Source organism: Macrotis lagotis, chromosome X, assembly GCF_037893015.1.
Source record: "Macrotis lagotis isolate mMagLag1 chromosome X, bilby.v1.9.chrom.fasta, whole genome shotgun sequence".
Classification (NCBI taxonomy): Eukaryota; Metazoa; Chordata; class Mammalia; order Peramelemorphia; family Peramelidae; genus Macrotis; species Macrotis lagotis.
In genome coordinates this window covers 169140266-169163726 of record NC_133666.1, presented here as the reverse complement: position 1 = coordinate 169163726, position 23461 = coordinate 169140266, and the positions used below count along the sequence as shown (strand labels likewise).

General features: G+C 38.7%; 2 protein-coding genes across 9 annotated transcripts in view; one reads left to right on the top strand and one right to left on the bottom strand.

The window, feature by feature from the left end:
- The window catches only part of MPRIP (myosin phosphatase Rho interacting protein), a 241755-nt gene extending 226584 nt beyond the window's left edge, over positions 1–15171 (top strand). For 2 of the 7 annotated variants that reach the window (XM_074206992.1, XM_074206997.1), the window contains one exon: positions 971–1059. Coding sequence is in view for 4 of the 7 variants with exons in the window: in XM_074206994.1 (XP_074063095.1) it covers positions 971–1042 (72 nt within the window). In the remaining 3 variants the exon portion in view is untranslated. Of the gene's footprint in view, positions 1–970 lie in introns of all 7 variants that reach the window. The other 5 variants (XM_074206994.1, XM_074206991.1, XM_074206995.1 and 2 more) reach the window with 5 other exon arrangements.
- Positions 15172–15968: 797 nt separating this feature from the next.
- Positions 15969–19488, bottom strand: PLD6 (phospholipase D family member 6). 2 transcript variants are annotated; one of them, XM_074206998.1, is made up of 2 exons: positions 18895–19488; positions 15969–17828 (listed from the first exon to the last, which is right to left on the bottom strand). In XM_074206998.1, exons 1-2 carry the CDS (start codon positions 19427–19429, stop codon positions 17590–17592), a joined length of 774 nt encoding a protein of 257 aa, XP_074063099.1. In that variant the 5' UTR covers positions 19430–19488; the 3' UTR covers positions 15969–17589. The 2 variants fall into 2 exon arrangements, with proteins under 2 accessions (XP_074063099.1, XP_074063101.1); XM_074207000.1 differs by having other exon boundaries at positions 17681–17828; positions 18899–19488.
- Between the last annotated feature and the right edge of the window lie 3973 nt (positions 19489–23461).

Sequence of the window (23461 nt, the reverse complement as noted above, 5' to 3'; positions counted from 1 at the left end):
GCAATAATCATTTTCCTGTAAGTTCTCCCACTACCACCTCCTCATTTCACTGCAATTGTAACCAAAAAAAAAAACACTGAAGCAAAATCACTGGACAGCAACTGTCTGATAGAATATACCCTGTGCTACATCCAGAGTCCCCTACTCTAGAAAAGGGAGTTAGAATTCATCTGTCCTCTGATGCTGAAACCAATCATTAGAGTTAATGCTTTCAGTGATTCAAGACTAATTGCTCCTTATCTTAATCCTTTCCCAGCTATATGGCTAAAACAAAGGATATCAGTTTCCAAAGTGCTAGTTACTTCTGATCTAAAAGACAATGGACATACTACTGGTGATGCAAAAAGGCTGTATAGCATATTAATTACTGATTATGACTAGCATTTAACAAATTGAATGAGAGTCAATAGACGAATAGCCTGACTGCTATACAAATACTTCTTTCAAGATATTAAAAGGGGTAGGGATGGGGAAACAACACAGAAAAAGATCCCTAGTTTATTGGAGAATACTCTATTGATTTCTTAGGGGTGGGGATATACAAGAATTCCACAGGTCTTACAAGGTGAGAAACGATTTTGGTGTGTACTCTTATTTAGGTAGCTCAATGATTTTTGACCTATCTGATTGCTATTGTCTATAGTGCAGCTTCAAGCCTGTTCATTTGCAGAATTCAGCTTCTTTATGCACATTTTCTTGTTTCTCCTTTTATCATCTAGTTACTTTGGGGGAGAGAGGGCAGGAAACTAGAGTTCCCCAATAACACTTCATGATTCTCTCTCTAGCATGTTTCACTAATCTCTCCACAAAGGAGGCCAGCCTCCCTTCTTCCTTTGCCTGAGCATCAACACCATTTCTTTGTTTGCCACATGTACTACTCTTTTATTTGGAACTTTTACCTAAATTGCCAGGGCCTGTGATTTTGGAGGTTTAAAATTTTATGCATTTTTTTTGTCTTTTCCAAATCCAGAGTCTGAAGGAAGGCCTGACTGTGCAAGAACGTCTGAAACTCTTTGAATCCAGGGACTTGAAGAAAGAATAGTTGTATCCCATTCAACTTGAACACACATCCCACCTGGCTTGCAGCAGCACAACACAAACGCTGATTTTTGTCTGTACCATATTTTATTATTATTGTTATTGTTATTATTGTCATCATTAACTGTATGGATGGATAAGAGACTGATTTATGGATTGTAGTTCACACCACTTCCTGCTATGTTGATTCCTTCAGCTCCTCCCTCCCAACATCTTATCAAATCTTTTCTTCCACTGTATTCTAGAATTTAGTAAATAATTTTTTTGGGGGGGAGACAAACAATCTAATTTCCCTCCCATTCTAGCAGCCTGTATTAGAATTCTTTACTTTACTGTAATTCGTTACACTAAGTGTCAGTATTAAGGCTCAGCAGCCTATTGATAAGCTAGCTCTGTCTTACCGAATGTATTGGTAGGGAATCAGGGCCCAGTTGGCGTATCTAGCTCTGCTGCTAACTGGCAGTGGTTTGGTGCTTGTGTGCACTTTGAGCCAAGTACGCCAGGAGTTAGTCTTAACTCTTGTTTCTCTGAGGTAAAACCTAAGGACATTCTGTTTCTGCCTAGATTTACAGCACTGACCTACTGGAGAGAAATTAGAGGGGGAGTTGGAGAGGAAAGGTGGTTAACCCTGATTCTGCCACCCTTGAGCTCAACTCTGATAAAAGATTTTTTGGGGGGGGTAGGGGTGGGATGGGGGGAGTGGGGAGTGGAAATGATGGCATTTTGTACTCCTACTAATACAGCTTAGAACCACACATCCCAGAATATTGTGGCAAAATACTACAACAGAATTGTTGAAACTGATCGTTCCTAATTCTTGTTTGTTTTTTTTAATTAAATCTTGCACAAAACACCAGCTCCCCCTCTCATTACTTCCTCCGATCGTTATTATGGTACTTTGAATGACCATCTATTTTTGAAATAGGGATTGGGGTTTTGCATTGTGATTCCAGCTGTCAGTGAAAATGTGTGCTCCAAAAATTTAACCTTTTTTGAAATTATTCCCAAATAAGCCATGTCATGTAGTTTGTTAGAGAAAGGGAGGGGGAAGGAACATGAGGAGATGCTAACACTAGATTGGTATGTCACTTTAAAATTTATTCCTAATTCAACTGAGATCAAGTGACTACCCTCATGTGTACTTTAAAAAAAAATCCTAGTCAAAGTAAGACAATGCTAATAATTTTGCGTGACAATTGTGACTTAGACTGGATTTGTTAAGGTCCATTCAGAATCCATAGGACTAATAACTCTACATTAAGTTTAAGATGAAGCACCTTACCCCAAGTGAGAACTAGAGCTGTTACCATTTAAGGTCACAAAAATAAGAAAGGTTTGAAATAAGGTCCTTTCATCATCCTTTTCCCTTCTTCTTAGAGTTACTTGACATCCTGTAGTGCTAAAAAGTCCTCTTTCAAAAGGTTAATTTTAGGGGGCGGCTAGGTGGCGCAGTGGATAGAGCACTGGCCCTGGAGTCAGGAGTACCTGAGTACCTCAGATGTTTAATAATTACCTAGCTGTGTGGACTTGGGTAAGCCACTTAACTCATTTGCCTTGCAAAACCCAAAAGGTTAATTTTAGCTTTAGTTGGACCCTAGTGCTGGGTTTCCCCCCGCCCTTGAATTTGAGGGTTGATCTGCTCAACTTTTTATAGTAAGCTTTTATCTGCCAATGGGTAGATGATTTAGAATAAAAATATTAAAACCATCCTGTTCAACTTTCTTTAAAAGACAGTAACCTGGGAAGGCAGGCCAAATTAATATGAATGGGAAGAGCAGAGGGAAGGAAATGACCTTTAATTATAGTAAACATTCAACTTATTCCTGTCTTACTTGGACACTTTAAACCATCAACTCCATCCACACTCTTCATTCACTTCCTTTCTCCTAACTTCAGTATTAATACTCTTCCAACTTCTAAACGGTTTATAGAGACAGCCTATGCCCGTCATTATATCTCAAAGGGAAGGGTAAGTTTTTAATGCTCCTTATTATATGTAATATAGAGAAGCAAACAATATTTTTACAATCTATAAACCAGAAACCACCTAGTGGCAGAGTTGCTACAAATGGAGTGATTTTTTTATATTGTACTGTCTTCCACATCGCATATTTCTGAGTATTCAAAAGCTAGAATTTTTTTTTGTAAACAGGGAGTTATCTCCTGCTATACCTAAAATAGTGTTACTTGTATTTGCTGGAATAGGGAGTAGTAGAATTCCTGCTTTTCAAACAGGCAACTGTTGAAGACAGTGTCATTTGCTTTTGGTATAGTTACTCATGTTTGCCTCATTGGGAACTTAGTGGCCCTTCTGAGAGTTAGGCTGTCATATCATCTTAGGACATAGAAGAAGTGCAGCAGAAGAGACTATAGAGTTTTGTACTAGGAGACAAATTGAAACTGACTTTGAGGCATGGCCAAGAATATTTATAATTTGCTGTGTAGTGTTTGTATCATTTATTTCCTTCTCTAAGAAAATCAAGCTTGCTTGCATGTAGAAATTTGTATTTTGTTCTGCTTCTAACACTTAACAGGTTTGACCTAAGTAAACCAAGTGAACATATTTGGATATTGTTTTTTTAGTTACCCAGACTCCTAATTCTCAGAGAAAACTGCCAAGTAAGAGAACACCAAATGCTGTTTTGAGCTTTTTATCCCCAATGCTTCTTTCTAAAAGAAGCCTAATATTGAAACTGAAATGCTTGTTTCACTATCTAGTTATGTAGAAAGAAGTAGGATGTTTGTGTTAATGTAGATGAGAAAATCACATATCTCTTTTCCAATGGCCTTTCCCTGCCTTAAAGTTCAGTTCAATGAACTATTAAGTACTTGCACTGTATAAGAAGACTCTCCATATATCATTTGTTTAATTTATTAGGTACAGATTGCAGTTATTTTCTTATTGAGAATGTTTTTTTGCCTAGATGCAAAGATGAGAAATTTGAATTAGGCATGTAAAAATAAATGATCTTATTTCAACTGCAACCAGAAGAGGATGGCCTGGACAAAAACATACACAAACTGTTTGTGATGTTTGTAAATGATTTTAAGATTGAGCTGATTTACATCTTTCCCACACACTTTCATTTTCCTCAATTCTGAAGGGAATATTTTTTTTTTTAAAAAATAGGTAGCTAATTGCCTGCATCCCTTAATACTTTTATACGTTAATCTAGGCAACTAAATTCATAGGATAATAATTCTAATACTAGAAATTAGGCTCCCAAAAGCATTAGTTAACTAATTTTAGTACTAGTGGAAGAAAAGTTGAGTATTCTTCTGGGCAGTTTTTTCTTTTTAAGATAACTATAAAATAAGTATATTCTGGGTTCCTCTAAACAACCATTTCACTTGGGAGTTGAAAACATAAGACATAATGATGAAACAGCAGACACAGGACATTTACCTTTTGGGAAAATGAATTATGATGAGATGAGAAAGTATAAGATGATAAGTGGATGGAGCCAAAAGACAGTCAAACTGCTGGTGTTCCAAATAAATTGACAATTCTGGATCATGTGGGTTGCTAGTTCTTTCAGCAGAAGCAGAATTAGGTAACAAATCAAAATGATTTTCTTTTGGCTGAATGAATGAGAATGAAGGGAGTCACAACAATTTGTTTGCATAGTTTGATGCCATCAAGATGTCCATATAGGAGGAAAGAATAGCAAGCACATTGCCTCATAAGCCTAGTAAGAGCAGTAAAAACACAAAGCCAAATAAAAACAATGATGGCTCTAAAAATTGGAGAGGTTTTCTTTAAGAACTATGTAAAGCACTTTGCAGACTCTAAAGTGCCATATAAATGTCAAGTAGTTTTATTCTAGTCAGCTAGTATTGGCATTTAATGAAATTTATTCACTCCAGAAGTAGATGTAGCAATCTAATGTTGAAGAATTTTAAGAATTAAACACTAACTCTCCTTTATAACCCAAATTGTAACCATTTAAAAATTATCTCTTTTCTTTCGACTCTAATTTTGAGAGGGAAAAATGTTTTACAATGGAAGTCATGGTTCTAGACCTGCTCTATCACTACAAGGCCTTGTACAAGTTACTTCTTTAATAATGTTTCACCTCAGAGTTATTATTGGCATGTATATGATTTAGACTAAACTAAATAATCATCTAAATAGGCATTAATACCACATGTAGAGAAACAAATGTAGACAATAAGATCTGCATTTCCTATGTGTAAGTTAAGATCAGCCAAATGGAAAGTTGTAAGAAGGAAAAGAAGGCATCAATATTTAATGCATAAAGCTACATAAATGACTACCAATGAAAGTAAAAATCTGTTATACCTTTTTTCCAAAACAGCAGACTTGATTCTCAACTAGAAATTATAGTTAGCACTTTACTAATACAATAACTGTAGTCCTCCTAAAATGAAACTACAGCCTGTGACCTAGGCAAGCATCAAGAAGAACTATTATTTTTATCCCATCAGGGAAGCCAACAGATGACAGAAGGAATACTGATCAGAAAAGCACAGTAGCCTGTATCCACTTAGATCTGTAGCAGATAGCCCTTTTACCACAATAAATTCTCAAGGACATCAGTATGATTATTAATTATGCTCGATGTCCACTATTTTCAAAGTCAAGGAAATAATAGCCATTGTTAAATGAAAATCTTTAGAATCTTAATAATATTTATCACTTTATTAAACTAGAAGATTAATTTCCTAGGTAAATGAGGCAGTACAATATTGAATGGAAGAATCTGTAGGTATCAATGGTTCACCCTTTAGTTTACTCTTCAAAATTCAAATAGTAGTTGACCCTTCTGTTTCAAATAGAAACACAGAATCTGTTTTCTGCTAGTATACACATAAGCAACCTACCTAAGAAATGATTTGTACCTACTCAAAAGCTTTCAGTTTTATCTGCTAATAGCTTTTCTAGAATCTGTTATAGCAAAGGGGTGCAATATATTAGCTGTTGTTTCTAAATTTCCTCCAGCCTGGAATCAATTTCTAATATTTTTCCATTTCATTCAGAGTAAAAACATACTGACTAAAATAGATTAATTTCTATGTACAATAACCCAAAGTTCTTCAAGTCAACCAAAAATAATGCTGAGATAAGAGATACTGCTGAAATGCATACCATATTTTGGTTTTAAAAGAGATTTAAAATTAATTTTCACTCAGTTCTTTTTCTTTATTCCAACATGAAATCTACATTTCCAATATTCATAATGAAAAGTCATCATATTCCCCCAATTTTTATCTTCATAAAAACTCATGATTCTTCATGTGAAAATGGGAGTGATTTCTTTTAGATTGAACAGACAAGGTATTATTAGACATCATAATAAATTCATCAATAGTGAGCTATTGCTTATAGGTTTTTCATTAATCTCATGATATGTAAAGACTGAGCAAGCTCAAAATTTACCACCTAATAAAAATTGTTTCCCTCTTCCATGTCAAAAATTCCATACCATCTGTACTCCAAAATCCTTTTTTAAAAAATTAAGCTCAGATACTCTTTCTACTTTTGAACTCTTAAGTAGGTTAAAAAAAATATGAAAATCTTTCTTCTACACCTTTCCCCAAAATCACAGCATTCTCTAATTTGCTTGTGCCCAGATATCTACCAATTTCGTAGTGGTTTGTCAGAATAGAAATTATTGTCTGAAATGCCCTTAAGGGATAAAGACACAATATGCCTTTGTGTGAATTGGGGGGAGGGGGGATTCTACATGAATATCCATATAAACACTTCTTTTTTGAAAGCTAATATACTTTACATACTTGAGTATTGCAAAGAACTAGATTGTTTAGAAAAAAATTTCTTTGAATTCTTTGATAAGAAATTACATGAAAAAACTTTATGAAAACATTAGCATTTTCAGGTTTTGTCTATTATGATGATTTTTTTTAAATGGGGGATTTTGGGGGAGGGAGGGAAGTGGGGGTTGGGACACGAACCTGTTTCTTATAAAAGAATGGAATTTCTGCTTCCTTAATAAAAAATAAAAATTAACAGAAGAATCATTTCCATGGTAGGCAAATCATTGACATGAAAGCAGCATGATGAAATATTTTGTTTAAGATATATCCTTTATATAATTCCTCTAGACTACTGCAATTCTGTGGTCAATATAGAGTACCTATACATTGCAAACATTTAATCTCATGCATGCTCATTATAGATTGCATTTTCTTTTTTTGAAGACATTTTTTGTCTTCAAATCTGTATAGTATTCAAAGCACACTGTAAATATTATTTGGAAGTTAGTAGAAAGGGTTTTGTGACTTATTTTTTTAAAAAATAAATCAAAGACAGATGGTTCCTTTTTAAGATTGGAAAAAAAAGCTCTGGGTATGATGTTGAATGAACCCAGCATTATGATAGTTTTCAATGACTGTTTTAAATACCTTTTAAAATTCTTTGCTGACAGTTGATTTTGTCAAATGTATAGTGTATATGAAAAGTATAATTCTACAAAGGCTGATTTTTTTTCATTGAAAGATTCAGTAATGTACTTGATATATGACATTAACAACTCTCCACATAAAAATTTTTAAATGAAGAAAAAAAATCACCTTTAGCAAAATGACTATAATGTGACTAAAGCATTTTTTAACAAAGTAACTTTAAAATGTTACAGGAAGAGAATGTATAAGGTATAGTTTTAACATCAGGGATGTAATGCTATTTTTCGAACATTCAAGATTATTAATTAGGTAGGATTGTGGAAGAAATTTACTAAAAATCTTCAGTTACAGTGTTTAATAAAACACCATGTTGTAAGCTGAAACTTAATTGTATAGGCATTATTTCCAATATACTGTTTCATGTAACATAAATGTAGAGATGACCTTATTGCCATATTGGAGAACTGAAGGCTAAAATATTGTATGACCCGGGAAAACATCAGTTAACCCTACTGTTGTGGCTTATGCTGCCCCTCACCTGCACTTTAAAAAACTACTACATATGAAATGTTTTTAAAAATTCATGGAGTTAAAAGTTAAGAATTCCTGTCCTAGAAGAATTAAGGGGTTGGAAAATATTGAAACATTCACTAATAGGTTTTTGTGTATTCATTATTATAAAAGTAATATAAACATATTATCTTGTCTTGAAAGCTTTTAGAATTCATCTCCATCTTTGATTTGCCTGCTGACTTAGTCTTACAATAATTCAAGACCAAGAATTAAGTAGTGAGAAGAAATCATATGATTTTCTAAATAATATTTATAAAATGGTAAGCAGGGCACTGTGACACTTAGGAATGATTATAGCTTGATCTTTTTTTCCCTCTTCTTTGAAATCTCTTTATCCTTTTTTTCCCCCCAACATATTCTGCCTCATACTTAACAAAAATAATAATTAGGATAGAAAATTGATATATTAAATTGATGGGATAACTGATTTATATGAACTTCTAAGAGAAAATAAAATTTTATCAGGTGTAACACTGCAGATTGGAAATAATCCATAATTACTTATCCATGCCTAAAATGATCTTAAAAACCATAATCCACTGCTAACACCCATGCATGTGTGTGTATGTTTAAGTATATACTCACACATTAATATACTTTACATAGTGATTAATTATTGCACTAATATTAAATGTTCTGTGCACTAGATTTCAATTTTTGTGAAAAATGAAACAGGTCCAGGGAAGAAACACCAACATTCTGACTATAAAGCTTATCATCTGTAAATCAGATATGAGGTAAAACTCGTGTGTGTGTGTGTATATATATATATGTGTGTGTTTAGCCCCATATGGTCTATATATCAACCCCTGTCAAACTGTCAAATTTCCTTTTAAAAAGATAGTAAAGGATGCTGATCTGCTTAATAAGGCTTCTCTCCCTCCCTTTCTTTTCCAGTCAATGCAATCCTTTGCGCTTTTTAAAAGCCACTGTTCCTGATCAACTGTTCACTGTAATTAAAACATTACTTTGTCACAATATTTATTCCTTAAACTTTCTGTGACATGCTAGATTCCTGTGGATGTAGCTGATCATTTTTATTTTGTAAATATTACTTAACTTTACATAAACTATATCATAATAAACTATTTTTGCACCACCCTTTGCATACTGTGTACTGAGGTTCTGTTTATTGCAAGGGTAGAAATTAAAGTTAGTTTAGGTGAATATTTTATTTTATATACCTGGGCTCTTACTGATTAATTTTCTTAAATGTTTCTTATTTTACTTACAAAGCAAGGATTCTTTTTTTAAAATGAGTAAATATGAATGGAGTCTCTTACTTCCTGTATGACCTTGGGTAGCTGAAAAATTTTTGGTTAGGACTAAATGACTTCTGAGGTCCTTTCCAACTTCGGATCTAGTGAGGTAAAAAGTGGAAGCCCAAACGCTTTGTTTTATCCAAAATTAGGTTAGCAAAAAGTCATAAAATATGTAAGTTAACAATATATTATATATGATATACTTTTATATCATGTGATAAGGACAGGACTATCCCCATGTTTCCTAGAAAAGATGAAGAGCATCTGGCCCAAACTTTCTTGGCCACACTTAGGTTTTATGTTCTTACAGAAGGTTAGAGATGACAGCCTGGGGCAGCTAGGTGGCATAGAGCATCAGCCTTGGCATCAGGAGGACCTGAGTTCAAATTCAGTCTTAGACACTTAATTGCCTAGCTGTGTGACCTTGGGCAAGTCACTTAATCCTTTGCCTTGCCAAAAAAAAATGACTGACTTAAAAAAAAAAGCTTAAACATATAAGTTTATAAAATGATTTAAAGATACTTAAAGTTCCACTAGCATAATAGTATTCTATAACTGAAACTACTTTTCTTGGTCAATGAGAATAGAAACTTGAAATGTGAACAGGTCTGAACATATGCCTTTCTATTTAGTCAGGACCTCCCATTTCACTGAGGTAGGGAACTCTCAAATGAAGAAGCTACTAAGGAACATTTGAGTACCAAGTTTTTGGCAATTTACAAGACTTAGACTGAAAAGTTATGGAACTTGCCCCAGGTCTAAGAGCTAGTGAGAAGCAAGATTTAAGCCCAATATTCCTGACTCTGGTAGCTGGCACTTTACCCCCCCCCCCCCCGCCAGGATGTCTCTCAAATATTTACTACTGCTCCAAAAAAATGCATTTGATAATCAAAAAAAAAATGTATTTAAAAAGGAAATAGGCGGCTAGGTGGCGCAGTGAATAGAGCACCGGCCTTGGAGTCAGGAGTACCTGGGTTCAAATCTGACCTCAGACATTTAATAATTACCTAGCCGTGTGGCCTTGGGCAAGCCACTTAACCCCATTCCCTTGAAAAAAAAAATCTAAAAAACAAAGTTAGGAAAGTGTTTTTTGGGGCGGCTAGTGGCATAGTGGATAAAGCACCAGCCTTGAAGTCAGGAGTACCTGGGTTCAAATCCAGTTTCAGACATTTAATAATTACCTATCTGTGTGGCCTTCGGCAAACCACTTAACCCCATTTGCCTTACAAAAAAAAAAAAAGGAAATAGCCTTTAGAAACAACACATCTGTCAAAAGTTTAAACTATTAGACATTTTATGTTTATCCTCTTTTTCAAAACCATTCTGTATTCCACACATAAATGATTTTTTGTGAGTGCTTCATTCTTCATGAGGGGCAATTGACAAGTAAGCCAGATTGTTTTAAAAAGTAATTTCCAAAATTATAACCATAAGGTAGATTGTTCTTAATCACATATATATATAAGATTATTGCTGTTCCTGCTGCAGTGCAAGATCATCAAATGCATTATGAAAATCCAAATTGTTTCCTGTCATTTCTAGTTTTTATTCTAATTCATTTTGGAGATTGATAATCTTTGTATGGCATTTTTGGGTGTTTGGTCATTACAGACTATTAGCCAATTCTATATAAATTAATTTGCCATACTTAAATAATACACTTTTTAGCTGGATCCTTGAGACATATTCATATGCTGAGGAAGGGCAGTGTACTTGGAGTCTTCCTCACTCCATGGAACTGTTAAGGTTTCTTTTAAGAATAAACTGAATTCCTAAGACACTGACACTAAAGAGGTTTCTGGGGACTGAAGTGGATTTCGTAACCTTAAAATCAAAATTGATTCTACTGTTTTAGACTTCTCAGGTAATAAAACAATGCTAATAATTAGTCATGTAAAAGGCTTTAGAAGAGAATGTTACTTCAAAGGGGTTTTTAACATTCTAGGCAGGCACTTTTCCCCTAGATAAGTAACACTTATTGTTATTCAAGTAACACCTCAAAAAAATTAATATCCATTTGTGGAGATTTCATTAGATTATACAATAATAAAGACTGAGAGGTTTCTCCAAAGAACTGCATTTTGGCTATTAGAGAGAAAATCATATATTCAAATTGTCAATTTGGTTTTCTAGTTTGAATCTATGTGAGTATTATGTTTCTAACCAGGCACATTGGCATTTTATGGGAAAAGGTAGTAATCCTAAATGTCAAATAGAATTTCACGTGTTCTTCACTGTTTCCTCAAATCTCAGGTTTTCTGTGAAATCCTGATCTTAGTGTCAGCCTTTTGCTTCCACTGGGGATGGCAGCCTCCACAAAAGTTCTGTTTTGATAATAAAAGTAGTTTTTCAAAGGCTGCCAGCTCTATCAGGCTAGAAATATTTCAGCTACTAGATGGTATGAACACTGGCTTATTAATTAAAAGACTGGGTTCAATACCACTCCTCATTACCAGACTAGGACTTCTAGGTGGATGGAGCACTGGCCTTGAAGTCAGAAGGATGGGAGTTCAAATTCAACCTCAGACAACTGACACTTCTGTGTGACCTTGGGCAAGTAACTTAAGCCTGATTGCCTCATATCCAGGGCATCTCGAGTCATGCTGATTCATAACTGGCCACTGAACCCAGATGACACTGGAGGAGAAAGTGAGGTTGGTGACTTACCACAGCACCCCTCACTCAAATCCAATTTTTGTGCTTGTCATGGCATCACCTCCCTGATATAACAGACTTTGAGAATGAAGGACAAAAAAATATCACTAGACAAAATCAATAAACCTTCTGGGCCTTAGTTTCCTCATCTATAAAAATAAGGGATTGGACTAGAGGAATTCTGAGGTCCCTTCCAGCTCTAGAACTATTATCACTGATTTTCCCCATTAACTAAACAAGGTGATACATAATCAAAGGATTGAATAATATAAATGTTTTTGTTTTCACTCTAACTGAACAAGATGATGAAAAGCTACACCTAAATAGAAGGATGGACCAGGCTTGTCTCAAAAGACAGATCAATAATTGGAAATGTTTCTTTAAGACGAAAAGAAAACAACCACTTCTCAGGTACTTGGCCATCTTGCCTTGCATTTTTCATGAGAACTATGCTACCAGGGAGCTTATTTAGCATTAACATCTGCTGCAAAAGATGGAATAACAAAATTCTCTGAAGAACCTGACAGGAATCTTCAAATGAAATTCAACAAACATCTATTAACTGCCTACTGTGTACTAATATTATCAAGGCAACAGATTGCTTACTTTGCTGAGGACCAACCAAGCCAAGTATGGAGAAATGTTCACTGCCAAATAGGATGGCCACTTGATGATGAAGTCTGTGACTATGCAATTCTTAGGAGCTAAGAAGACAAAGATTAAAAATTGTACCCCTTGCCCCCTCAAGGAGCTTACAGACTACTAAAATAATACAAAACATGAAAAAAAGTAAAGAAAAGTTGAGGTATAATGCAGAGGAAGGGTACACATAGGAAAGAGATCCAGACAAACTGATGTAGAAAAAATTGAAGAAAGCTGGGACAACTTGGGATAAGAGATGGCTTCAAAGAAGTCAATTAAGAACAGAACTGAGTCAAGCCTTGAATTTTGAAAGATGGCAATGAGGAAACATAGCCCAGACATAGGATATGGTCTGTAATAATGCATGGTGATGAGTGAAAGCAAAGCATTTTGTTTAGGGAAAAACCATCATCCACACTTGAAAGATAATTTGGAGCTGGATTGGGGAGGGCCTTTAATTCTAGTTTAAGGAATGTTGTTATATAACCAAGGAAAATTAATACTTTATGACTTCAGTGAGACAGTAAGAAGAAAAGCAATGATTACTAAAAAGCATGGCTTAACCCAAAACAGGACATGCCAGAATAATTTCATTTCCTTTTGGACAGGCAAAGCTTTTGAAAAACTACCTCACAGTATTTTTGTGGAGAAGATGGAATGACTTGGATTAGATGAAACTATGATAATACAGATGGATTCATAACTGCTTGGATACTGGGGCTCAGAATAACTGTTAATGGTTCAACATCACCACAGCAGGTCTTAAGTCCACAGCAGGTCTTAAGTAGCACTCTCCAGAAAAATCTCTTCTTGGCTGTACGCTGTTTAACATTCTTTATGACATTTTTCAAGTTATACCCAAAAGGATTTTGGCAGACATTGAGCTGAATCCAATAAGATGAAATTTAATAGAGATAAATGTAAAATCTGGAACCTGGGTACCATAAAAAAAAAAAAATCTACCCTCACAAGATGAGGAAGGTATTATTGGAAAAGAGCTGGGAATTTTTGTAGAAGGCAAGCTCAATACACATCACTAGTGTGCTCTGGCAGCCAAAAAAGAAGCTAATGTTATCTTTGTTTGCACTGAGACACTGTCTTAACTGTACATCGCCCTCATCAGATGTTTATGTGGTATATTGTGTTCATATTGGGCACCATGGTTTTAAAACATATTGATAAGATAGCTTCCAAAAGGGGAAAACCACGGTTGGTGAACATCTTTGAAACATAATGACAGATGAAGATTGGCTGAAGAAACTGGGCATATTTAGATTGAATTAGAGAAGACTCAGAGTCCTGAGAGCTGTCTTCAATTATTTTAAAGAATGTGGAGATTTTGGTCCAAATCAGGAGCAATGGGTGGCAAGTTGGGAGAGGCAAATTTTGGTTTGATGTAGAGAAAAAATTGCATCTGTCCAAAAGTTCAATGAGCCCGTTCAAGTCATGGGATGAATACTCTCCCTTCCTTGGATGTCTCAAAGGAAATTGGAAAACCAGTTATTTATATGGGACAGACTAGATGACCACTGAGGTCTTCTAACTTTCTGTTTCTATGAGAACCATCAGAGAATGACTACAATGAAAAATACAGATTGAGATTTAGAAATAAAAGGGCCAAAAAGATTTTGTAGAATATTTCATCTAAGTATCATTAATATGTCAGTGGACTACAAACAGTTTCTATCCAAGCTTCTTTCTCCAAGAAGAGAGGTGGAAGGTGGACACAGCAAGCACCAAATGTTATAAAATATGAAATGTAAGAATATCTTGAGAGGAAATGACTGGTTACTGATGTGGGATTCATATCAAGATTAGCTAACAATGCAGGCAGACCACTTAATAGTTGAGTAAAGAACACATTCAACACCAAATTAAAAGAATAAAGATAAAAAGGCTGTAATAGTTACAAGAGTTTCAACTTGCTCCATTAAGGTGGAGGATATCAATGAAAGGAAAATGGAAAAAAAAGGTAAAGATTAACTTTTCATATCTTCTTGCACCTGTATTTTTAGCAAAGCATTAACTATCAAGAAACAAAACATAAAACCAAAAACAAACCAAAAGAATCCAGACTCCTAGCAGCATACATAGGAGCTGTGCTGTCAAAGCAGCCAAGGACAACACCACTTTACAATTAGTAAAATATTTTTAGTCAAATGGCTCAAAATGACAAAAACAAATGGCAAAAACGAGTCTGTAGAAATTTTGGCATAAGATCCAACTGAAAGGATTATGATAGAGAAAATGGAACAGAGTTGTCAGCATTTCTATAATGTATTTTATCAACAGCATAAAAATGTTGTACTCAACATTTCAACTTCAATGCACAGAAGGAAAAGAAGAAATGAGGAAATAGAATGATTATTAGAAGACTAAGTTGAGGGGCAACTATGGCATACTGGTCCTGAAGTCAGGAGGATGGACCTTAGTTCAAATCTGCCCTCAGATACTTATTTGTTGTGTAATCCTGAGCTAGTCATTTTAACCTCAAGTGCTTCCCACCCCCTCCAAAAAAATCTCCAAAAAGTCAAATTGAGAAAAAGCAGCCAGACCATGCAAGAGTCCAGAAAAAAAAAAATCTCTGCTAGAAAAAAAAATGGCAAAAAATTGAGTAAATAGTGCTTACAGCAAAAGATGTTGAAAATGATTGATATATGAGCCTGCTTTCTCATCTTTATAAAATCTTCATGGCAATAACCTTCTTATGCAACAGGAGTATCCTTGATGAAAACAGAAGAATGAACTAGGTAGGCTTTTTAAAAAATATTTTCCACAATAAGACACATCATAATGAATGAAAAGTATGGGGGGGGGAAGATATCTATCACATTTGTTTTATTTTTAAAAATAATTCAAAACCCATCCAGAAAGACTCTCTAAGAAATGTTTATATGAGTAGCAATAGAAAGCTCCTGTTAAGATTCTTGATAAATCCAATCAGATAGAACTGTACCTTGACCTTCTGATTATTAATATCAAGTGAGGCATAAGAGGAAATATAGCATCTGACAAAAGTATTTAACACTGTCATGGAGAATCTCTTATAGAGTCCAAATAAAAGAATTCCCCAAAGATGATTTAGGGCTTTTGTATGGGTTCTACTTACAGAGAAGCCTCCTCAGTGAAATCTACAACCAATGAAAAGAAGATCAATTATCCTAATAAATTTATGCAGGAAAAATCTAATGAAAAATGCCTACTGTCCAGACTAGTAATATGCAGTTGGATGGCCTGATTGATTTTACTGATGCGCATCTGAGACAAAAGGCTTTGCAAGTAGACCTGGGGCCAGAATTGTTTAAGTGAGAGAATAGCTGGATTGTTCCTATCCCCCAAATCATGCCATATGATTACTGAAACACCACAATAATCCCAATTTTGGGTCGACCCAAAGGGCAACAGAGTTAAGAAGTGGCATAAAGGAATAAGATGGCTCAAGTATTGCAACTATATGAAATGAAACAGATCTAAAAGAATATCAAAAGCATGCTGAATAAATCCTCTTATGAAGTGTTTATGTGAGAAAAAAGCAAGAAGTACAGTGTGTGAGACGGTACAGATGGGTCACTATTTGTACTGACTGACAAGATCAAGGATATAAAGTTTCTAAAAATAAGATAAACAAACAAATGAGTAGAGGAAACAATTTAGAATGTTTTAAAACTTTACTAGAAAATTTTAGAAAACCTGTTTTAGATATTTGGCATGTGCAGTGCAGATTAAAGATAGATTTAAAATAATATTTATGGAATTTAGAATGGTATATACATAAGACAGAATGAAAGACTCCTTTATATCTAAAGGAATAAAGAACTGAAGACAGAATAAAAATCTAAAAGTTTCTAATTTTTATCTTCTCAAAACATCTCTATGAGATTATTTGAAAACTCATGATTACCTAAAGCTAGATGCAAGCCCACATACCTTTTTTCAATGTAATGGAGAGGTTCTTTTAGGTCTTTAGGGCCAGACTCATCTTTCTGAGTTTAAGTTTGATCCTCAGATATTTGCTAGCTTGTGATCCTGAACAAGTCACTTTATTCTGTTTGCTTCAGTTTCCCCACATATAAAATGAGTTGGAGAGGGAAACAGCAAACCACTCCAGTATCTTTGCCAAGAAAACCTCAAAAGGGATCACAAAGAGTCAGACACTTAAGATTACACAATAACAAACATTTATAAAAAAAAAAATTAGCTCTAGGGGCGGCTAGGTGGCGTAGTGGTTAAAGCACCGGCCCTGGAGTCAGTAGTACCTGGGTTCAAATCTGGTCTCAGACACTTAATAATTACCTAGCTGTGTGGCCTTGGGCAAGTCACTTAACCCCATTTGCCTTGCAAAAACCTAAAAAAAAAATTAGCTCTTTAACTCTGAAATTGTAGCCTATTTACTGTTATTATCATATTCTAGTAAATGTGGTAAAGAAAGACTGAAATGGTTGCTTATACACAAATATAGTTTAATAATATATCTTAATTAAAAAAATAATATATCTTGACTGAATTATCTCTCCCCTACTACATGGAATGATTGCTCTGCTGGCAAAGGATAAATAATACTACATTCCAGAAAAAACTTGACCACCATATGTACCTTTTTTCCCTCTTCTTCTTGTTCCTTTTTATACTTCTGACTCAAGTTTGTCAATACCTTCAAGAGACTGCTGACCCAATCATGGATGTATGTATACTCTTGGATTAATCATATGGAAAGAAGCATATCCATAAGGGAGATGGAAAATCTCAGTTGAACATGGAAATATAGTTCAATAAATTTTAGCAAACAACTAATAATTAAAATGTTAAAAATCAGTGGGCATCTCCTTTGTTTCCAAAAAATTAATGCTATTAAAGTTTTTCTTCTGGTAGAACAGCAATGAACATGTTAGATGAAACCTTGCCACAATACAACTTAATACAGCATGGGATTCTGTCTAAGTCCATCTTCAAATTGTTCAAAGGACCTCATTGTAAGTGGTTTTACATATAACCCTAAGGAAAACATTAGAGAACGGCTTTGTGTAACTTTGCTTCACTTTCTCTGAGGGAAAAAAGTATAGTTTACAGGATTGAATTCTTCCCAAATACGTTCAAATTCTTCCAAGAAAAGTCTCACATATTCTTCATCCTCCACAATCAAAACATTCTCTCTATTGTTCTGAATGGCTTGTGTGGTCCAGTTGAGAGAGCCAGTAATAAGCATCTTCTTATCTACAATAGCAAACTTGTGATGCATGTAGCCAGCACCTTGATCATGCCGCACTTGAATACCTGCAAAAAAAAAATATCTTTTTTCAGTAATGCCTCTTGAAATAAAATCATTTCACAATCTCTCATACTCTAAAACATGTAATAATCAGCAGTCCAATCTCAATGCTGCAATATTGTGACTTTTCACAGTCCAGTGTTTGAATTAGGTTGAACTGGAGCCCACCAGAAGTACAATTTCAGTGTTATCAAAAAGGAGGTGTCTTTTCTTCACTAATTTATTGCACATTCTAAAAGGGGCACGTGCAACCCTCAAAGCAGAAAGTTGCCTTTTAGCAACAAAAGGAATTTTAACAGGTGAACATGCTAAATTATCCACTTAAATTATCTCCCTTTCGAACACTTAATATGTTCAACAACAGCTGAAAGAATGCAGAGGATCTAGATAGGAACTGGTCATTTCAGTGGAATAAATTTACAATCACCCACTGATTATCTCTATTTGTAATATTGAACTGAAAATATTTATTTTCGGGGACGGCTAGGTGGCGCAGTGGGTAAAGCACCAGCCCTGGAATCAGGAGTACCTGGGTTCAAATCCGGTCTCAGACACTTAATAATGACCTGAGCTGTGTGGCCTTGGGCAAGACACAACCCCATTGCCTTGCAAAAACCTAAAAAAAATATATAAATATTTTCCCCAATGGTTTTGGCAAATACGGAGGGAGGAGCAAAGGAGAACAAGTTCTCTCTGCAGAGATATTTCAATCTTTCTTGACCTTCTTTATCTCTGATCTAATTTTGCATGGGAGGAAATCCTAGGTGGAGAAGACCGCGCCGCCATTCCGTGCCCCGCTGTCACACCGCTCGCCTCCGGGCACAGCTCGCCCTCCAGGTGGGCGCCGGACCCCGGCACTCGGGCGTAACGGCGCAGTGTGCCGGGCCCCCGGCGCCGCCAGCCCGGGCGGGGAGGCGGCCCCCGCAGCCCGGCCTGGGGCGCGCCGCGCGGGGGGCTGCTCCCGGCTCGGGCCGGCCCAGCCCGGGCGGGGAGGCGGCCCCCGCAGCCCGGCCTGGGGCGCGCCGCGCGGGGGGCTGCTCCCGGCTCGGGCCGGCCCAGGCCGGCTCCTACCTGCCTTGCGGAGGCGGCCGATCTGCGAGCCGTTGAGGGCCATGTAGTCGCAGTCGGTGACCACGCGGACGCGCACGCCCTGCTGGTGCAGCAGGTGCACGGCGCGGCCCAGCTGCGGGTTGGAGAAGGCGAAGAGGCAGAGCTCCAGGCTGCTGCGGGCCGACAGCACGTACTGCAGCAGGCGGCTCAGGGAGCTCTCCCCGTGCGGCAGCGGGCACAGGCAGCCGGAGGGCGCCGCCGCCAAGGCCGCCCCGGGGGCCGGCGGGGCCGCCGCCAAGGCCGCCCCGGGCGCCCGCCGGGCCTCGGGCCCCGCCGCCGCCGCCGCCGCCGCCGCCTGCGGGCCTCCCTGGCGCTGGACCTGCAGCAGGGCCTCGGTGCAGGTCACCTGCGAGGGGAAGAAGAGCACCTCCCGCCGCGGGGGCCGCCGCCGCCGCCGCTGCCGCCTCAGCCAGCCCAGCACGAAGCCCAGCGTCTCCAGGGCCAAGCCCAAGCTCACGGCCGCCAGGCCCACCGTCTGCCAGCGCAACCGCCACATGCTGCGGCCCCACTGCGCCTGCGCCGGCCCGCCCGCGGCGCGCAGGCCCGGGCTCGGGCTCGCGGGCCCGGCCCCGGGCGAGGACGAGGGCGCGGGCCCGGGGGAGGACGAGGACGAGGGCGCGGGCCCGGCCCCGGGGGAGGACGAGGGCGAGGACGAGGGCGCGGGCCCGGCCCCGGGCGAGGACGAGGGCGCGGGCCCGGGGGAGGACGAGGACGAGGGCGCGGGCCCGGCCCCGGGCGAGGACGAGGGCGAGGACGAGGGCGCGGGCCCGGCCCGGGGGAGGACGAGGGCGAGGACGAGGGCGCGGGCCCGGCCCCGGGGGAGGACGAGGACGAGGGCGCGGGCCCGGCCCGGGGGAGGACGAGGGCGCGGGCGCGGGCCCGGCCCGGGGGAGGACGAGGGCGCGGGCGCGGGCCCGGCCCCGGGGGAGGACGAGGGCGCGGGCGCGGGCCCGGCCCCGGCCCCGGGGGAGGACGAGGGCGAGGACGAGGGCGCGGGCCCGGCCCGGGGGAGGACGAGGGCGAGGACGAGGGCGCGGGCCCGGCCCGGGGGAGGACGAGGGCGAGGGCCCGGCCCGGGGAGGACGAGGGCGCGGGCCCGGCCCCGGGGGAGGACGAGGGCGCGGGCCCGGCCCGGGGTAGGGCGAGGACGAGGGCCCGGCCGGGGAGGACGAGGGCGCGGGCCCGGCCCGGGGAGGACGAGGGCGCGGGCCCGGCCGCCCCGATTCACAACCCCGGGGGGCACGGGAAACGCGTGCCACCGCTGCCCCCCAGGGGAAGGAGGGACAGAGGGGCCGCGGGCACTCCCGGGGTCGCGCTTCTCCCGCCGGCGCTGGCCGGGCTGGCCCCGACGCGGGGCTGGGCCGCCTTCATCCACGGAGCCCCGGTGCTGGGGAATGAGCCGCTTCCCGGGTAGCTTTGGCCGCTGTGATCACAGACATTTCTGATTTGGGTGATTTGGGTGATTTGGGTTTGCTTTTTTCTTTAAGACTTGCGAGCGGCTGACCTTTTCATAGTCTTAAAAAACACTTGCTTTTATTTATATTTTCTTTAAAAATCTCGAGTTGAACCACTTTCCGCCCTGATCTTGATTCCTTCTCTTATTCCTTCAGCCGCTCCGCGCCTTTGACGTTTTTGGTATTTATTTTAATTTTTTTAGGTTTTTGCAAGGCAATGGGGTTAAGTGGCTTGCCCAAGGCCGAACAGCTAGGTCATTATTAAAGTGTCTGAAACCGGATTTGAACTCCCGACTCCAGGGCCGGTGCTCTGTCCACTGCCCCACCTAGCCCGGCTCTCCGTACTTCAAAAGCAGATTCTTTTTGCTGTGCTTCTCTTTTACATTGATAGTTTTCGGGTCTATGAATTTGCCTCTGAACTTTACCAGTATCACACCCCCCTTTTTGAATTTTATTCTTTTCCAATTACATGTAAAAATAATTCTTAGGGTTCATTTTTTGTAAGATTTTGCGTTCCACATTTTTCTCCCTCTCTTCCCTCCCACCTCCCTAAAACAGCAGGTAATGTAATAGTTTATACATGTACAATTATCACAGCACTTTTTATAGGAAATATTTGTTGCCATTTACCGTTTTTTTATATCACTCCAATGCAGTTACTTAAAAGGTCAATTTTATACCTTTTATAGCTGTTACTTAATATTAGTTTTCGTTGCATTATGATCTGTAAATGCACCTCATCACTGCTATGTTATCTTTTTTCCTGTCAAAGGCACAATCCTTCAGGATTTCAGGTTTATAGTTAGCATTAATTTCTTGCATTCCACACATCCAGTCATTTGCTAAATCTCTCTCCACTCTCACCCTACCATCTTAATTCAGACCCTCTTCACCTAGGTAATTGCAGTAATTGTACTCTCTGCCTGAATTTTTATACTCCAGGCCTTCCACTGAAGATTTTTGAGGGAGGAAGTGACATGGTCATAACTCTTCCTTAGGAAGACTATTTTGGTACCTATGTGAAGGATAGATTAGAGAAGGAAAAAAGTGGAAGCAGGAAGACCAATTAAGTAGTGATGATAATTCTGGAATGGTGACAGTGAGAGATAATGGAGATCAAACTGGAGTCAGGAAAGCATCGAAAATGCTTCTGAGGTTACAGTTCTCAGCAACTTGAAATAATGGTAGAGCCCTCAATATAAATGGAGACATTGGAGGATGGCCTGGAATTCAAAGAACAACAGTTATGGAATCCTTACAGAATTAAGACTATCTAGGACTGCAAGAAAATTCAGAGGCCATCTTTAGTCCAAGTCCTTCTATCTTAAAGATAATGAAATTGAAGCCCAGGTAGATAAGTTATCACTTGCCTAAGGACACATAAATAGTATGTATCAGATTTGGGCTTTGAACTTGATTTTTCATTCTAAACATGTCCTGTGCATCTAAAAAAGTTTCTTCAGAATATATATAGTGGCATTTGGAATACAAGATAACTGGAAATAAATCACTGTTTATAAGAGAGGGAAATTTTCAAAGCCCCCCCCCTTTTTTTTGGTCATCACTATTGTTTCCTTCTCATCCTTTCAAAAAATAAAAGGGGAATGGAGAACTTTGTAACAAATAAATACAGTCAAGGAAAACAACAGGGCATATCAAAAATTGTCTCCTTTGCATCTTATGTCCATCATGTCTCCCAATATGTGTCATCATAGATTGGAGAAACAACTGTTGGTTATTGCTTTGATCAGAGTTAAGTCAAAGTTGTTTTTCTTTACATTTTCTTTATATTGTATAAATTGTTCTGATTCTGCTCATTATATTCTGTATCAATTCATGCTTTCCACATTTCTGTGTCCCTTTAGTAATTTCCCATTGTGCAATAAGCACTCCACTAATTTGTTCAGTTATTTTCCCCTTGGTATTCCTAGTTTCCACGTTTGCTCTTCTTTTTTTTAGTTTCCAGGATCAGGAAGTTTGCTTTCTTTATGACTGTTCCCTCCTGGTGATTCACTTTTATTATTGCCTCTTCCTATCCATGTTTTCCTGTTACTTATAACATCTATGTCTACCTCAAACTCTATGTATGTGTTCAATTCTCCTTTGTCTGGTCAAGAGGTTTATCTGCTTCTGCCCCTTCCTTTTCACTCAAACAATTTGTTATTTAGTCATGTCCAACTCTTTGTGACCCAATCTGGAGTTTTCTTGACAAAGATTCTGGAATGGTATGCCATTTCCTTCTCAAGCTCATTTTATAGATGAGGAAAATGAGGTAAACAGGGTAAAGTGATTTGTCCAGGGTCAAAACACTAGTAAGTGATTTGAACTCAGGTGTTCTTAACAGAAGACTGTGCCATCTAGCTGCCCCCTTTTGTATAAGTGTATTTCTTTTATGGTCCCTTCTCTTATCCCCCCCCCCCCCCTTAAAAGCCTCAGAACAAAATCAATCCACATCCTGGTTTTTGTTTTTCTTAACTCAATAACTTTTAGGGACCAAGTTTCTATTCTTCCTATTAATACTTCATTGTCATTTAGCCCTCCCTTTATATCAGTATTTCTTGAAAATTCTGTTTGTGGTAGCAAAGAATTGGAAATCAAGTGAATGTTCATCAATTGGGGAATGGTTGAACAAACTGTGGTATATGTATGTTATGGAACACTATTATTCTATTAGAAACCAGGAGGGATGGGAATTCAGGGAAGCCTGGAAAGACTTGCATGAACTGATGCTGAGCGAGATGAGCAGAACCAGAAGAACATTGTACACCCTAACAGCAACATGGAGGTGATGATCAACCTTAGTTGTCTTGCTCATTTCATCAGTACAATAATCAGGGACAATTTTAGGGTATCTGCAAAGGAGAATACTGTTTGTTTTCAAAGAAAGAACTGTGGAGATTAAACAAAGACCAAAGACTATAACTTTCAATTTTAAAAAAAGTTGTCTTATGTATTTATGTAATTTTGCTATCTCTTATATTTTATTTTTTCCTCAATGATATGATTTTTCTCTCAACATGTCCAACTTTGGTCAATGAGTATAGCATAGAAACAATGTAAAGATTATCAGACTG